Source organism: Eulemur rufifrons, chromosome 15 (genome assembly GCF_041146395.1).
Source record: "Eulemur rufifrons isolate Redbay chromosome 15, OSU_ERuf_1, whole genome shotgun sequence".
NCBI classification, from domain to species: Eukaryota; Metazoa; Chordata; class Mammalia; order Primates; family Lemuridae; genus Eulemur; species Eulemur rufifrons.
Genome location: NC_090997.1, coordinates 20,429,901 through 20,447,435, shown reverse-complemented (window position 1 = coordinate 20,447,435; position 17,535 = coordinate 20,429,901). Strand labels below are relative to the sequence as shown.

At 44.4% G+C, this 17,535-nt stretch overlaps 1 protein-coding gene across 1 annotated transcript; it reads left to right on the top strand.

Annotated features, from left to right (window-relative positions):
- The first annotated feature begins 1,903 nt into the window (after positions 1–1,903).
- LOC138395025 (glutathione S-transferase A1-like) lies at positions 1,904–13,805 on the top strand. The gene is made up of 7 exons (XM_069487286.1): positions 1,904–1,985; positions 6,034–6,139; positions 8,443–8,494; positions 9,345–9,477; positions 11,424–11,565; positions 12,646–12,777; positions 13,524–13,805. The coding sequence occupies exons 2-7, from the start codon at positions 6,053–6,055 to the stop codon at positions 13,647–13,649; spliced, it is 672 nt and encodes a 223-aa protein (XP_069343387.1). The 5' UTR covers positions 1,904–1,985; positions 6,034–6,052; the 3' UTR covers positions 13,650–13,805.
- The last annotated feature ends 3,730 nt before the right edge of the window (positions 13,806–17,535 follow it).

The following is a 17,535-nucleotide window of genomic DNA, read 5'->3' as shown; positions in this document are numbered from 1 at the left end:
TAGATGAAGAGAGAGACAGATAGATGGATAGACACACAAGGGCCGAGTGTGGAGAGAAGGAAGGAGAAGGGGTAGGTGTTCCTTAAAGAAGAATTCCAATTATTAAATGTAGATGGGATGAGGGAAATAGAAAATCACCGTTAGACAAACATGAAGGTAGTGTTTGCTGCAGACAAGATCCATAGTGGAGACTAAAGTTAGAGGGTGGAAACTTATTCTGAAACAGAGTATTTGCATAGTCATAAAGTATCTCCCATAGATATTTATTAATTCCAAAGGGATAAAGAGTGACATTACAGTGGACAAACCTGGCAGACACTACTTTACTCAAGGGATCAAGGTTCACATCACCATTAATAAGACATACTATGTCTCGGGTGTGATATTCTTTGTGGAAATGGTGTCCTGAGACAGGAACAGTATGACTCCTGTGATGCTTTGCAAAAAATGCATAAACTCAACCCAATTAGGGAAAACATTAGATACACCAAAACTGAGGTACATTCCACAAAATATCTGACCAAGAATCTTCAAAAGTGCCATGGTCATGAAAGACAAGGAAAGACTGAGGAACTGTCACAGATTGAGGGGACTAAGGAGACATAACAACTAAAGGCAGTGTTGGGGCTGGGCGTGGTGGCTCAGCCTGTAACCCCAGCACTTTGGGAGGTGGAAAAGGCAGGATTGCTTGAACCCAGGAGTTGGAGGCTGCAGGGAGCTATGATCTTGTCATTGCACTCCAGCCTGGGTGACAGAGCAAGACACTGCCTGGGGGAAAAAAAATACGCTGTGGGATTATCTTGAATTAGAAAAAGGGCATTGCTTGAAAAACTAGTGAAATACAAGTGAGGGCTAGAGTTAGTTAATAGCATTATATAAGTGATAAATTCCTGCTTTTGATCCTTGTACTAAAATTATGGTTATGTAAGATGTTAGCATTAGAGGACACTGGGCGAAGGGTATTTGGAAACTCTGTACCAGTTTTGCAATTTTTCTGTAATGTAAATATTTCCAAAAAAAGGTTTCAAAGATACACATTAAATTACTTATTGATGAAATAAGACAAAGTCTGGGGTTTGCTTCCAATACTGCTGATGGTAGTTGAACCAAGGTGATGTGTACATCAAGCTCATTGCACAGTTCTTTCTAAGTTTGTATGTTAGACAATTTCCATTAGAAATACAGAAATCACAGATACGCATTGAGCCCCTGCCATATGCTGGGCACTGCGGTCAGCCACAGGGACCGGGGAGCCCTGCCCTCAGAGCTCACGCTGAGCAGGGGAAACGCAGACGTTGAACACAGAATGTGGGAAGAGTGATAGGACAGAGGAACGACGGGATGCCTGTGAGGAGGGGAGAAGAGCATGTTCCGGGCAGAAGAAATGGTGCATCAAGGGCCTTGGGCTACAGAGAAAGGCCAACATGTTCCCATAGAGAAGGATCAGCCAGTGACCCCAGGAAATGCAGCTGAGGTTTTCCCACCCAGGGCTAGGACAACTCTGCTAGATTCTTCAGCCTACAGAATTTTGCAACAGCATTCATCATTGAGTGCTTTTTCTAAACATACGTTCAGTCTCCCCATTCTCTCTCTCAAGTCCCCTTTCCTGACAACACCCTCTTATGCCACTCTCCTCCTCCCCCCACAAGGTTTCTCATCTGCCCTAAACCTGCAGCCTATTTAATGAGATCCTCCTTAAACAGTGTTCAAACAAGCCTGGTGCCCTGGGACCTTCTGAGGCAGCCAAATAGATCTGAAATCCCTTATTGTGCATTTTTGGATAGCCTTGAAATGAAACACTGTTGACTGTCATGCTTTCTAGTCCAGCACGGAACTCTGGAGCCTTCAACCCTGTGGGGGTGGCTGTTCCCTATTGGGCCCGCCCAGTTCAGCGGGCAGGAGTGTCCCAACATTTAAGCTGCTGGCACACAGCTCAGGAGCTGGCCTGGAGGAGCTCAGCAGAGACGCAGCCAGGACTTCATTAGGTTAGTACTGACCTTAAGAACCTTCCTAAAATGTTCTCGTGTCTCCTTCACTAGGAGAGCATGTTTCAATGTGTTACTTTGTGTGGGTACTTTATGTTCTTATTGTGCCTTCTTAGTGTGCTCAGGAGACAATTCAAGCATTGCTTAGTAGTTCATGAAGGACATGGCTTTAAATAAAAAATAAGGTTCAGGAATTTAGAAAACAAGGGCAGTGACTTTGATGGTGTGAGAAAAGTGAGAGTGACAACAGTACTGGCAATCTGAAAATGCCACCATGCAATTGTCGCAGTGTACACTCAATTTGTTTAAGCAGTTAAAAAGCGTGTAGTAGTGTTTTCATACAGGAGCCAGCACGCAACAATACTAGATTTACATTTGGCAGGGTCACCCATTTGGGGTCCCACTTGAGCAATGTAAAGAAAATGTACCTGGGTGTTTGCATGCCTCTCCTGCCTCTAAACCCGCCCCTCCAGGTGGGAAACCAATCATCAATGCCTGCTGATTAGGATCTAAATTTACATGTCCAGAATCGATTTTACATACCTGAGCTTATTGTTCACATGAGTTATTAATACTGTGTGACTGGACACCAAGTAGTGTGCTATTTCCCCTTTTCCTCCTCCTCCTCTTTCTCCTTCCTCTTTCCTCCTTCCCTTCATCATTCTTCACCCCCTCATCCTCTTCTTCCTCCTCCTTCTGTTACTTCTTCAATGTTTGTGGGACCAAAGGCTGAGCAGGGTTGAAAGTCTCAAACTTGCAAATGAATCTACAGGTATAGGACAGTACAGCAACTGTGGTGGACTTGCATCTTAGAGAAACAGGAAGTTGAGCATAATGATGCCCTTCTCTTGAGCCGTCTTGTTTCTAGTCTAACAGAGCATTTGCAAATTCCTTCTACTGCCAAATTAAACGTTCCCCTTGGCTATCCTGGTAAGACACTCCACAGGGTGTCCTCAAAGTTGCCATACATAGGAAAAATGGGAAATTATAGCTAAATGTATACAAAGGAAGAATTTTGTAAAATTTTGTAAGAAATATTTTGTAAATAAAGGTACATTTAGCTACAATTTCCCATTTTCCCTAAGTATGGCGATTTTGGGGACACCCTGTTTTGTTTTGTTATTTTGCGCAGTCTTTATGTTTGTGATATGTGGGCAAGTTCCATTGCTTTGACAAATACTGATTCAACAGCAGAGTGGTGGATTTCATTATCAGGATTGGTTATTTTGTTACCATCATACTAGTTTGTTATTTAATTACTCTATACCAGTGTATTCTAAAATGATGACCCCTATAAGGGAAAAGCTAAAAAAAAATAAAGAAAGAAAAAACAAAAAAATATGGCTCTTGATTTAGCTGTGTCCCATCCTGTGAAGCAGGAGAGAATTTTGAGCAGTGTCCCGTGCATATAGACTATGACAACTTCTCTGCTTCCTGAGAGCTCCTGACGGGGAGGGGGCACATAAAAATGCTATCTTCTGCAGGTTGTGAAAATTCAGTAATAAGATTTGACAGGAAGAAGCTAGTCTGAATGTCCGAAGACCTCGGTTCTAATCCAGACTTTGTCACTAACTAGCTAGCTAGCAGATCTCATGCGCTCTCTCTGGCGTTCAATGTATTCATCACATCATCATACACTTGGAGAAAGGGGTGAATTCTCAGACTCCTCTAGCTCTACAACCCCCCTGGACATAACTGGAGGGTGTTCTACACATATCAGTAGAATGTATACTTAGTATTTGTAAGACACATGAAGTCAACCCAGTAGGATGTAACACGATGAGAGTCAGTAGTGCCCCTCAATAATTGCCAACTTAAAAAAATTAATAAAATGAAGATCTTATACAGGAAATCTTCAGAATCTCACAGAGACTCTGTGAAACGTCACATTAGCATTGAACCTTTGCAGGGCAAAACAAAACTCATAGGGAAAAAAAATAGTGCCCAAGGAAGAAAAAATTGAAATAGTAATTTAAAAAAAGCACTTTTAAATATGCCATAAACAGATTTTTGGACAACTCCAAGGAGTGACCCTAACCTAAGAGTAGAAAGCAGACATTTGAGAGATAAAAACAGTTGCTGAGCCTGGACGATGCCACCCTGGATGGTAGGAGCCACGTGGGCAGGGGCAGGTCCTCAGGTTTCCCAGCCCGGCAGCCCTTGCTCTGACTTGCTTGGCGAAGAAAATCATGACTTTGGTTGGAATTCCCAGGAACCTGTTAAGTGAAGGCTCTGCTGGGCGCATTCTGCTCTGTCAGTTGTCCACAAGCCTGTTGTTCTGACTAGATTTAAACTCCTTTGGAGGCAGCGACCAAATCAAACTCGTACCTTCCCTACCAGCATGAGTGTCCATGACGGCCATGGCTGGACATGGAAACTGCTCAGCAGGTGTTAGTTAGGAAGTGTGAGTGAAAGTTTCCAAAACAAGAGATATATACATTTACATGTAACCCAGAAAAAACATGTCAAAGAAAGAAAAAAAAAAGTTTCTCCTGGAACATTTAAATTATTTCAACATATAAAAATTCAAATTTCACATGCCTTTTTAGAATTATAACTATTGTGTGAAGAAAAATGTATCTGTGCTAAAAATTCAATAACCATAAAATCTTGCAAAAACATTTTAAAATGTTTTCTGATCAGAGGTCTGATGACCAAAAATGAGACTGAAGTTGTCCCTCACTAAGTCTAGGTCATTACATCCTTGCTTTAATGAATCCTGTGCTCTTGTCACACCACTGCTAACGCTTGCTGGACGCCATTGCTGAACTGGCCTGGTCTCTGTGGGAGGTGATTCCGCTGGCTCCCATCTACGTGCTACTCTCCAACCACCTTGCAATGGAGCAGTGGTTCTCAGCCAGGGCTGATTTTGTCCCCAGGGACATCTGACAATGTATGGACATGTGTCTGGTTGTCATGATGTCACAACACTATGCTACCAGTGGGTGGAAGCCAGGGACGCTGCTTTGTAGTATCCCCCGGTGCACAGGACAGAGCCTCACAGCAAGAATTACCCACCCCAAAATGTCAATAGTGCAGACTAGAGCAACAACTGTCAAACTTTTTTGACTAGTCCCAGGCACATGTGTTTCTTACGTCGTACAACCACCCAGAGCACACAGACATATATGTGCACTCATTTGCACACAACGTAAATTAATGTTCCACACACGCAAAAAAATTTCCCCTTGGCACCTGATACACGCTGATATTTTCTATGACGTGCAACTTTAAAATGCTAGTCAGAGCCCACTGTGTTAATTGTACAACCCACTACTATGTGAAGACCCAAAGTTTTCAAAACACTGGTATAAAGAAACTCCAAGACTTTGGTGTCAAATAAAAACTGTGTAACATAGTCTCTGAAGATATTAATAAACTCAACCGTAAACTTTGAATAATGACGGAATCAATATGAAATATTTTTATGACAAATAAATGTGGATAAATATTAGAAATTGCATATTATGTGGTAAATACTAAACCAGTGTTGGTTCCTTTCTTATAATATAAACTTAATGGAGCAACTACACTGTTTTGCAACTGTGAAATAAAATTCATCCCAAAGTGAGAAAACATAGAAATGCCATAGAAAAAAGAAATGAACACCTACTTCTGCAGAGAAAACTTAGGTTTTGACTCCAGTCAGGACAAGACTAAGCCCCAGTTCTGCTTGTGAGCGAGAGCAGCGTAACACCCAGAGCTGAAGACTGACTCTGCCCCCTCCTGCTCCTCCCTGTCAGTGAGGTCCTCTGGTTTAAAGGTCCTTCCCAGGCTCCCAGGGCCTTCCCCTGTGTGGGATCCAGGCTGCCCTATTTAGGTTCTCAAATTAAGGACAAATGGCAACATGAGACTGGTCTGGTGCATTTGTACAGCAGTGGGTACTGATGGGTCAGAATTTGGGCCAAGGAAATCTTCCAGGGACTCCTCCAACCCTGCCATGAGGAAGGCAGACACTCCTGTGTTACTGGTGCTGTTCAAGTATTCATCCTAAAGTACATTTGGTTTCTGTGAATCCGTTCATTCATACATTTATTTCTGTTTATAGAAAGCAAGAGACTGCTATTATGGCGGGAAAGCCCAAGCTTCACTACTTCGATGGACGGGGCAGAATGGAGTCCATCCGGTGGCTCTTGGCTGCAGCTGGAGTAGAGGTAGGTTGGGATTTAGGTCAACTTAAGTCATATCTAAAATGATTTGTATTAAAATCCTTTTCTAAGCCAGGAGACTTCTGTACAAGATGACCTATGAATAGTTTTACCTTCAGTGAAAATATCCATAGTTATTAAGAAAAAAATGGACTGATTGGACCAAATGAAAATGGAAGAAATCCATTTCTCCAAAAGCACATAAACAATTAAAAGATATTTTCAAAAGCAACATCAATTAACCATAATGTGTGGACCTTATTTCAATTTGGACTTAAAGTATAAAATGTAATTTGTGGCAGAACACAATTAAAAACTTGAATATTGATTAAATATTAGATGATATTAAAGAATTATTGTTAATGATTCAGTGTACTTGTGTGTGATTTTAGGTGTGATTTTAGGTATGATATGGTTGTTATTTTTAAAATAGTTGCTATGTTTTGGACATACACATTCCAGTATTTAGGATGAGATGAAATGATACCCCAGATTTGTTTTATATTATGACAAGAGAGGGAGAGAGCTTGGGGATATAGGGAAAGCAAATTGGCTTCTGTTGGTAATTATCGAAGCTAGATGACTGAAACACAGTGGATCATTGGATGTTAAATGTATTTTTATACGTGCTATAAATTTCCATAATAAAAAGGTAAAATATATGAGAAGCTAAATGTAATTAAAGTTAAAGTATAAAGCACAATGGGTGGAAGGAGGGAGTGGATTGTAACAAATTTCCTGTTAGACTGAGTAAACTCATTCAGCAATTATTTTGCTGAGCACCTATGAAGTGCCAGGCTCTGTGCTAGGCCCCGGGGTAGACTGAGAACAGGACAGATTTGGTCCCTTGCCCTAGGGAAGCTGCATGTCTCTGAGAACACAGACAAGTAAGTGGTTGATTAAAATGAGGAGTGGGGGCCTCTAGGAGACCACCCAAGCATTCCACAGTGTTCCAAGGCCCCAGTGTCTGAACAGGACATGCTGGTGGGTTTCTGGGTGTGACTGTGTGGAGCGCTGCCCTCTGCAGGTGTCCCTGGGAAAAACACTTGCCTGTGCAGACTGAGGCCCAGCAAGTGTGTGTGAGGGAGAGAGGCAGAGACAGGCTCAGGAGATCTTGTCCCTGAGGCAGGAGCAGGAAAGGAGGCTGTCAGGGTGAGGAGGCGTCCTGTGAAGGGAACCTGTGTGGTCCCTTCAGCCTCAGAGCAACGTGTGGACCGAAGTCTCAGGATTGCACTTTCTCCGTTGCTTTGTTCATACGTGGGACTTTAGCCTGATCCTTCCTCATTTTATGAAGACACAAGCACACAACAAATCCAGAGTGTCATTCCTGGTTGTTTTCTTCCTACAAATGAAGATGCTGCTCTCACAGTCGTCCAGGAGTGTGTGAGAGCCCTGGGCAGGGTGAGTGCAGCACAGCAGGTGCAGGGGCACGGCTTAGAGCACCCAGGCTCCCTCCTCTCCATCCCAGCTTGACTGAGGGGACTGGGGGGCAGGCCTGACTGGAGGCCCTCGCTCAGCGCTCTGGGTTCCCGGTACCCAGAGGCTGACGGGTACAACCCAGTCTCTCAGGCTGTCCAGCAACATCACACTGGCCAACCCCATCCCAACTCCTGCAGTGACCACCCACCATCCCTCTGATTGTCTTGAACGGGATGCTTGGTTAATTGCTGGCACACACACACACACGTCCTCACTTATATACCTCTGTCATATATCTGCACCTACATCATGATCATGTGTGATCACAGATCCACAACAATCTCTGTTGCAGTGAGCACATTAGAAACCCCCAATTTCCTGACCTTTTGATGACTAAGAATCTCTTTTAAACTATACAATGGTAAAGAATGATTTAAATTACAGCAAACACCCCTTGATGGCAGAATCTTAGATGGCCATTGGTCCACAGCACACCCCAGGCCAGGGACACACAGGTTCTGTTCTGATCTATCCTGGAAACACAGGATTTTCTGAGACATTGGAGCACCATAACTAGAAGAACTTCCCAGTCCCTTCCCTCCAGCGACTTCCCCTCCCAAATCATGACCGTACATGAACACTGTGGGGTCCGGGTGGAGGAGAGGGGAGCTGCTGTGAAGAGTGAGCAGCTCTGTGCTCCCCCTGTACCCCTTTCTCCATGGGTCTAATCCGCATTTCCACATGCTCATGGCCAGACTAGTGTGTTTCCCTGCAAATCTCAGAAATCTCACCTTCTCCAGGTTATGTTCTGGACAGGGGCCATTCAAGTGTAAAAGTCTATAGTGCTTTGGGATGAACTAATGAGAACCCATTTACTGTTTTGCTTCCAGTTTGAAGAGAAATATATAACATCTCCGGAAGATCTGGATAAGTTAAGAAATGGTAAGAACAAGTATCTAAATGCCTCTGTGAGGATAACTAGTAGACGGTACATGGGGAAGTCTTAACACCAGGCCATGCCTGTTGGGGGGTGTGATTTGGGGTGGTGGAGAGGCAGAAAAGTACTTAAAATGGAAGGAGAGTGTCTCCTTGAGCAGGTCTGGCAACTCTCAGGGCTGAAAAGGGCCAGACCTTACCGAGTATTTGCCAAAGGAACCATCCCCAGCTCCTTGAAAATGCCCTCTCCTTGCTTTCTCATGCTGTCTGCACCATGATCGAGCTGTGATGGCTCAGGGTCCCACACAGCTCCCCGCATGCAAGGACACTCAAGGACATGCATTATAGGAAAGCAGTAGATATAGGTCCATCCTGAGTTCTTTTCTCTCACCAGTTTGACAAGGTGACAATCTAGCTATATTGTAAGCTTTGAAGAGCACAGAAAGGGACTCATGCATAGAAACTTCTCTTAGAAACTACCTTAAATGTCGTGAAAACCAGGAGACTTACTTTGGGAACTTACCATTTTAAATGACATGCACTTGGCCACCCTGTTATCACCTCACCCAATTTCTTCCTAAAATGTCCATGAAGATATATCAACACAAAAAATATGAGGGACCTACCATTTACCTCGATTGGAAATAAAAAGCATAAAACAGAAAAGAAAAATTGATAAAAGAAAGAAGGACTACAGGAAGCTAGTCGCGGGATGCTCTTTCAGTTGTTGGGGTCCCAGACAATATTTGTTTGTTTTACATTTTGTCTTCATTCATTTCACCAATTATTTTTTCATCCTGAAAAGAGCAGGGCCCATAGTCACCACCCTCTCCTTTTTCTTTCCTTCTTCCCAAAGACGGGCGTCTGATGTTCCAGCAAGTGCCACTGGTCGAGATTGATGGGATGGAGCTGGTGCAGACGAGAGCCATCCTCAACTACATCGCCAGCAAGCACAACCTCTACGGGAAGGACTTAAAGGAGAGAGCCCTGTAGGTACATTTTCTGTCCTCACACCAGCAGATGACCCAGGAGCGCTTGAGGTCCTGCCTCGAGTGAGCAGGACCATGCAGGGGGGCAGGACCATGCAGGGGGGCAGGACCATGCAGGGGGTCAGGACAGCAGCAGGCTGGGCCTTGGGCACTGAGGTCCAGGGTGGCAGAGTCCTGTGGATGTGAGGGAAGAGGAACGTGGGAGGGTTCAGGCGAGTGTGATCATACAAGAGGATGCAGCCCATGGGTGCAGTGCCGTGACAGAGGCTTCCAAACACTCGTGAACCATGAACTCAGGAGGGTGATGGAATCCTGGTTCCAGGTGCTCAGGCCTTTAGGAGCTGAGTTCCCGCCAGCAGGTAGGTACAAGGGATACAAAGTTGGAGTGTGTATAGTTAAAGGTCTGGGGAAAAGGACCCAAAGGAGCTCAATCTTGAGTTCCAGTAATTCTAAGGATAATGACCAGGAAACTAAGTTGTCAGCCAGTTCTATGGACTGGTCCACTTAACAAGGGTTTGTAGAACCTGGTGCCCAAAATGCAGGGGTTACCTAACAGTTTGATACATTTTATGAAGCAACCAGATGTATTCAAATCCACCAATGCTCGGGGGTCTCCTCCCTCTTGTGATGGGACTTTATGACTCGAAATATCACCTTGTTGGAACTGCTAGAAGTTCCTCAAAATTTTAATACAGACTTACTAATGACCCAAGAATTTCTCTACTAGGTATATCACCCATAGCATTGAAAATACATCCACACAAAATCTTGTACACAAAAGACCATCAATATTCATAAAGTTAAAAAAAGTAGTAACAGCCCAGTATCCAGCAACAGATGAATGGAGGGACAAAATATGCCAAAGGCAACCAGTGGGACATTATTTGGTCATGAAAAGGAGTGAGGTTCCGATGTATGCTCAACATGGTTGACCTTAAAGACATTATGTTGCAGAAAAAAAAACAGACACAGAAGGCCACATTTTGTAGGATTTCTTTTGTATAAAATGTCCAGAATATTCAAACCTATAGAGACAGAAAGCAGATTAGTGGTTGCCTGGGGCTACAGGGGTCGGGGTGGGGAGACATGAAGAATACTGCCAATGGGTACAGATTTTCTTTTCAGGGTGATGAAAATGTTCTGGAATTAGAATGTTGTGAGATTTGCAGAATTCTATGAATGTACCAAAATCCACTGAGTAGTGTACTTTCAATGAGTGACAATTATAGTATGTGAATATATGTCAATAAAGCTGTTATTTCAAAAAGCACTGTGGAAAACCCTGTTTGACAGAAAAGAAAAGAAGGTCTCCTACTGTCCACACTGGTGGTAACTGTGTCAGGATCGCACCAGGGAAGGGTGTTCACGTGGGGTCGGGAGAAATGCAGACACGGCTGGAGCAGGGCAGCAGCACTTGGAGGGGGCTGTGGACGGTGTTTATGGGGGACGGTTGAAAGACCTGCTAACATGGGGCAGAGACGTGTGCCTGGGAGGAGCAGAATGGTGGGAGAGGAAGAGGAACATGACCGAGATGGGTGTGCCAGGGACTCTGTTGAGGTCACTGAGGCAGCAGGTCTTTGGCCACCTGAGTCACACTGAGTTCATGAACAGAACAGAATGACCAAAAATAGAAATGGCAAATTCAATGTGATATGGGTGGTTACTTGCGGGGAATCCATCCATTTTTCTCACGACTGTAACTGCAGATAGGCACTGATGTTCTTTGAGCCTGTATTTGGTCACATGTGCATAAGAAAAATTTTAGAAACCTATCCACCCCAATAGGGTGTTTGTTTATGTACGTAAAAATCATGCCAAATTGACTGACATATGAAATGTACCCACTGCAGGTGAATTACTTTCCCTCTACCTGATGCTCTTAGGTCTTTAAACCATAAAATCTAAGGCAGGAGGGAGTTGACAGTGAGGCTGTTTTTGTCTTTCAGGATTGACATGTATATAGAAGGTATGGCAGATTTGAATGAAATGATCATTATTTTCCCCGGGCATCCACCTGAGGAAAAAGCTGCCAAGCTTGCCTTGATCAAAGAGAAAACAACAAATCGCTATTTCCCTGCCTTTGAAAAAGTAAGTGAAGCTGTTCAATGTTTTGGAGGGCAACAGAAAAATAGTCCCTGGGCATTTGTGGGCAGTGACCTTCACTTTGAATGAGCGTGCCTGAGCCCCAGGGCAGCACTCTGACTTTCAGGGCATTTTATAAAAATAGACAGTGAAGAAGAATTGTACCACCTATACCCAAATTATAATTTTCCAACAAATTTCAGTTTACTAGACCCAAACCTAGAGTTCACTATTCAAAAAAAAAGTCATGGTCTTAATTAAAACATGGGTTGTGCAAACCTCTGAGGCACACCGGCATTTATTCTAGAAAGGAACAAGATGAAATCCATACATTAGAGAATATTCTGACTCCATGTGTAGAGAGACATGAGACCAGCTGCCCATCAGAGGAATATTGCAGTGTTTCAGGATGGATGAGAGGTATCTAAAGAGGGATGATAGCAGTGGGGTGGAGAGGAAGATTTTTTTTTAACGCATTTCAAAGTAAGTTGCAGATAACAGTGCGGTTCACCCCTAGACACTTCAGCTTGCAAATTACAATGCAGTGTAAGTTAGGAGTCAGAGCCAAGGCTGCAAGGCAAGGGATGAATTCAAGGTCACCCAGGTTTACTTCAGATCCCAGCATGCAGACCAGGAAATGAGGAGAGAAGAAGGGAGGAGAAGTGTCCTCCTGGATGGAGAGGGCTGTCAAGGGAGACTGCAGAGAGAGAGAGCAGAGAGCAGAGCTAGTCCTGGAACATCAGGGCTGCGCGCTTTAGGGCGCGGGGCAGACAGAAACACGCCGCAGCAGGTGCTGAGACCCGGGCACATGTGGAAGATGCCAGTGTGGGTGGGAGGTGTGAACTCTGCAGGGCTGTGGGAATGAGCAGAGGAAACGGGAGCCTGGGCTTCCCCCGAGGAGGGGAGCGGGGGGCAGAGCCCCTCTCACTCTCGCTCATGAATCAGGGACTGTAGAGAAAGGTCTGGGTCTCACAACTGCCAAGGAGGATGCAGAAGTGGGAGGGTCAGGATGGAGAGGCTCAGGGACAAGCAGGTGCCCAGCCTGACTGTGCGTGTGTCCCTGATCTGATGCCTCGAATTCCCCAGGTGTTAAAGAGCCACGGACAGGACTACCTTGTTGGCAACAGGCTGAGCCGGGCTGACATTCACCTGGTTGAACTTATCTACAACGTGGAAGAGCTTCACCCCGGCCTTACCGCCAACTTCCCTCTGCTGAAGGTGATCAGTTTCACTATCTCACAGCCCCCAGAGGGGCAGCCCCACATCTCCTGTGATGGAATGTAGTATCTGGGCCCTTGGACTGGTGACATTCAGACCCCAGCCTCCTCCAGGCTGGCACTGCCCCCAGGTCTCCCAAATGAGCTTCCAGGGGAGCCTGGTTCTGAGGCATGATAAGATTCTTGCTATGGCATGGAAATTTCAGGTGGGTGCTACCCCAAGAATATTTCACCTTTTGGAATGAAAGGGCCCAGAACCCAGCATCTCCCCCCAACTCCGATTCATTCCATTGCAGTCTCTGTGCCTGATTTCTCTGGGATTCCCATCATCCCCGGGGGATCCCCTGTCTTCCCACACTGAGTCTGTCTGGGAAGGTCTTTTCCATCTGGTTTCCCTCCCTGGACTGCAGTCCCTGCTGTCAGACCTTGTGTTCCTCTCTGCCCAGGCCTTCCCTACACAGTCTTGCCCACTCCCACCCCGTGCCCACTATCAGTGGGAAAATTGGTCTGAGTGTCCCCAGTGTTTGCCTTTGCTATCTTCTATCTTCATTCCCAGCTCAGTTTTCCCATATCTTCATTTCTCCTTGTATCTTCATTTCTCATTGGTGTTTGTTCCCAGCGCCACCCCGGTGCTGAAGGAGGGGACGAGGTCTGTGTGTAGAGTGTCAGGGCTCACATTCCGTGGGTTGTCTAATAATTGGTTTGGTCTTTGGGCTGCACTGTGAGGCTGTGATCTGTGCATTGCAGGCCCTGAAAACCAGAATCAGCAACCTCCCCACGGTGAAGAAGTTTCTGCAGCCTGGCAGCCAGAGGAAGCCTCCCATGGATGCAAAGTGTTTAGAACTAGCCAAGAGGATTTTCAGGCTTCCGTAAAGCAGGCATGGATGCGAAGCACGTGCAAGACTAATCTTCTAACAGTTTGCAACAATGAAGGGCTTGCCTAATTGCTGATTGTGACTATTGCGGAACTAATAAACTTTTAAAATTATTAATACATGCTAATCAAATAATAAAAGTCCTATGAGCTGACTTAGTTAAAATTTATTCCTTTTCATTCAGATCTGATATGAAATCAGATTTCCAGTGTGTCCCTGACCTGCCTCTTTTTGGAATTAAAAACTTAGTACAAAAGGAAAATGTAGATTATATGGTTTGTTTGACTTCTCCAGAAATTATGCTGTAACATTTGTCATATAGCCTATGAAAAAAGCAAGTGCAGAAATTTACATCTGACCTTCTCAGGTGTGCACTAGAAAAGAGTTACTCTCCTGGGAAACAATAGCATAATAAAATTTTCTTCTTACCTTGGACAGTCATTTCTGATAATGACAGGTTCTTTCTTATGCATTTTCATTTTCAAACAGCTGTTATGGCTGTGGACTCTTCAGTGTTCCTAGGAGGTGGACACAACAGAGAACACAACAGACCCACCCTCTGCTCTCAGGTGACCCTGCTGTCCCTTACCTGCAGGTGCACAGGGCCATCCTCACTGTGCTCTCCAACCCTGTGTGGGGCCTGGACATGAGCTTTGCTCTCAGTTCTCTCAGTGCCACTCAGGCCTGGGCTTCCCAGATATGGACTATACATGGGAATTACATATAAATAAATACAGTAAAATCATATTTTCCCTGCTTGTCACCGTGCCAGAGTGCTTGGGTTAGAAACCATTTCTAGCTTCAGCCCCACCCTGGGCCCATAATGCTGGTCTCCCCGGGAGGTCTGGGCTATGGCACACTGAGCCCCCCTGCTCTCAGAGGGAGCTCCTCACAGTGACAGGGGTGAGGAGCAGACAGACTCATGGGGCTCCCTAACTGCACCTTCACTTCCCTGTGGTCTCTTCTCCACTAACAATCAGAGTGATTTTTTAATTATTTATAGAAAAGGTGCTATGGTATCTGGAATTTGCTTCAAAATAATCGCTTGGTAGTGGAGGGAATAGGTGAGAGTTTGTCTTAGTTTCTCGTGGCTCCTGTCACAGATTACTACAAACTTGACCCTAAGTCTTTCAGTGGGAGGGGGTTTACTGACGTGGTAAATAACTTACAGACACGTCAGGACGTCACTCAGTTGTTGAGCCATGGTGGTGACAGCAAAGTAAGTACGGATGTTAAACATCTTCCCACACTGCCTCACCTCCTCCAGCTAGGTCAAAATAATATGTGTCCTTAGAACAAGAAAAAGTCTGTTTTATACTCACATTAATGCCTTCTTTGTGTGCTTCTGGGACAGTCTAAGAATTTTTCATTTAGCTGCTTTTGGATACATTGTGTCAACTGAAGTAGTAAACAGAGAGGAGCTTTTTTGAAAAAGGTATTTATTTGGCAATGAGGTATTGTGTTGAAAATATGTCTGCAATAGTAAAGCATGCATATATTTAGGGAAGTAAAGGAAGGCAAAGATTTTTAAAGGGAACTAGGGAAGAGGATTATATATTTTGAAATACTTATCCTAGGCTACAAAGTTCAATGAGAAGAGTGATGTCAGTGCATGTTTGGACAGGTAGTTCCTGGGAAGATATCCTTACAGAAGCATTTTTGTATAAGGTTGCAATGGCCTTTGTGCAAGCTTGCAGTTTTTATAGAGTTTGTTTTCTTATTGGACATGTATCTTCCTTGCAGCCTTGGCTCTGACTTCTAACTTACCCTGTGTTGTAATTTGCAAGCTGAACTGTCTAGGGGTGAACTGCATTGCTATGTGCAACTCACTTTGAAATGCATCCAAAGTACATGATACAGTGTCTGGCCCATATGAACCTAGTAAAAAATAGTCCTTTTTGCAGTGGCTACTATAATTTTTGAAGATATTTTGGTGAAAAGGGTAGAAATATATGGGTTTGTGGGATGCTCTGTGGAACAGTCTCTTTTGGATCTACATGATCACATAGGATCAGACTATACAGACAGTAAGGTGCTATTGCCAGAAATAACACGAAGTGTCCAATTCAGGATAAATCATAAGGAATGGAGCTGGGCTTGGTGGCCAACTCCTATAATCACAGAGACTCAGGAGGCTGAGGTGAGAGGATCATTTAAGGCCAGGATTTTGAGGTCACCCTGGGCGACATAGCAAGACCCTGTCTCTAAAAAAAAAAAATTTTAAATTAGCTGTGCATGGTGGTGCTCACTTGGAGTCCTAGCTACTTAGGAGGCTGAGGCAGGAGGATTGTTTGAGCCCAGGAGTTCAAGGCTGCAGTGAGCTATGATCATTCAACAGCACTCTAGCCTGGGCAGCAGAGTGAAACCCTGTCTCTAAAACCAAAACAAAACATATGCAATGGTGGGTGGTCATCTCAGGAAGGCGATGGCTATGGGAGACGTTGCTTGTGAAGCTCATGGTGATGGATGGGACTGTAATAATAAAACTTTGGGCACAGAGACCTCGAAAGTTCTGAGCAAGGAGACCCAGTCACCCCTGCCACACCACCCCGTTCAGTCAAGCTGGGATGGAGACAAGGAAGCCTGGGATGCTGTTGGCATCACCTCTGCTTCATCCCTCTGTGCTGAACTGTCCTGCCCGCTGACTCTGAACTCGAACTTCCCTGAACTGCAATGGAACTCTGGATGACAGTGAAAGCAGGTTAATCATTTATAGAAAGGAATCAGCTGGAATGGCACTCTGTGGATTTGTTGTGTGCCTGTTTCTTCATAAAATTGAGAAAGGATCTGGCTAAAGTCCCATCCAGGAAGCTATGGAGAGAGTGTAATCCCAACACTTAGGTAAATATGTTGCCTTAAGCCTGAAGGAAGCGAACTGGACGTTCCTTTCGTAGAACCCCACCTCACCCTGACACCTTCCTTTCCTGCTCCCGCCTGAGGGACAAGATCTCCTGAGACTGTCCCTGCCTCTCCCCATCACACACATGCGGAGTCTTGGTCTGCACAGGGAAATGTTTTTCCCAGGGACACCTCCAGAGGGCAGCGCTTCACGGAGTCACACCCAGAAACCCACCAACATTTCCTGTTGAAATACTGGAAACAACAGCATTTCATACACAAAATATTAATAATTACATTTCATGTACAACATAATACTATTCGGTCATGAAAAAAGAACAAAATCATATCCTTTAGAGCAACATGGATGGAACTGGACGTCATTATCTTAAGTAAAATAAGCAAGGCACACAAAGACAAATATTGCATGGTCCTACTTAATATTGGGAGCTAAAAAATGTGGTCACATGAAGGTAGAGAGCAGAAAGATAGATAAAAGAGACCTAGAAGGATGGAGGAGGGGGGCAGATGAAGACAAGTAGGTTTAAGAGCACAAACATACAGTTAGACAGAAGGAAGAAATCCAATGTTTGATCGCAGAGTCAAATGACTACAAGAAAATGTGCTGTACTTGGGTGATAGATACCCTAAATGTACCCTGACTTGATCACTGTGCCTTATACACACATACATAATAAAATTTCACGTGTACCCCATAAATCTGCACAAATGAAAAAAAACTGCTGGACACAGTGGCTCATGCCTGTAGTCCCAGCTACTTGAAAAGCTGAGGCAGGAAGATGTCATGAGGCCAGGAGTTCGAGACCAGTCTGGGCAACATAGCTAGACACTGTCTCTAAAAAAAAAAAAAAAAATTTTTTTAATTTTTAAAAACCCACAATGATTAAAAAAAAAAAGAATGACATTTCAACTCTGTAAAATGCTTGAGTGTTCCTTAGATACTCCCACCCCTTCTTTTAATCTGCTTGTCTGTATCCTCACCAGAATGTAAGTTGCCTGAGGATAGGAGCCACATCTGTCTTGCT

Excerpts from the sequence above, each read along its gene's own strand:
- LOC138395025 (XM_069487286.1), top strand. The coding sequence starts at position 6,053 with ATGGCGGGAAAGCCCAAGCTTCACTACTTCGATGGACGGGGCAGAATG. Across the intron at positions 8,495-9,344 it reads TCTGGATAAGTTAAGAAATG|ACGGGCGTCTGATGTTCCAG; the intron begins GTAAGAACAAGT and ends TTCTTCCCAAAG. Across the intron at positions 12,778-13,523 it reads CCAACTTCCCTCTGCTGAAG|GCCCTGAAAACCAGAATCAG; the intron begins GTGATCAGTTTC and ends TGTGCATTGCAG.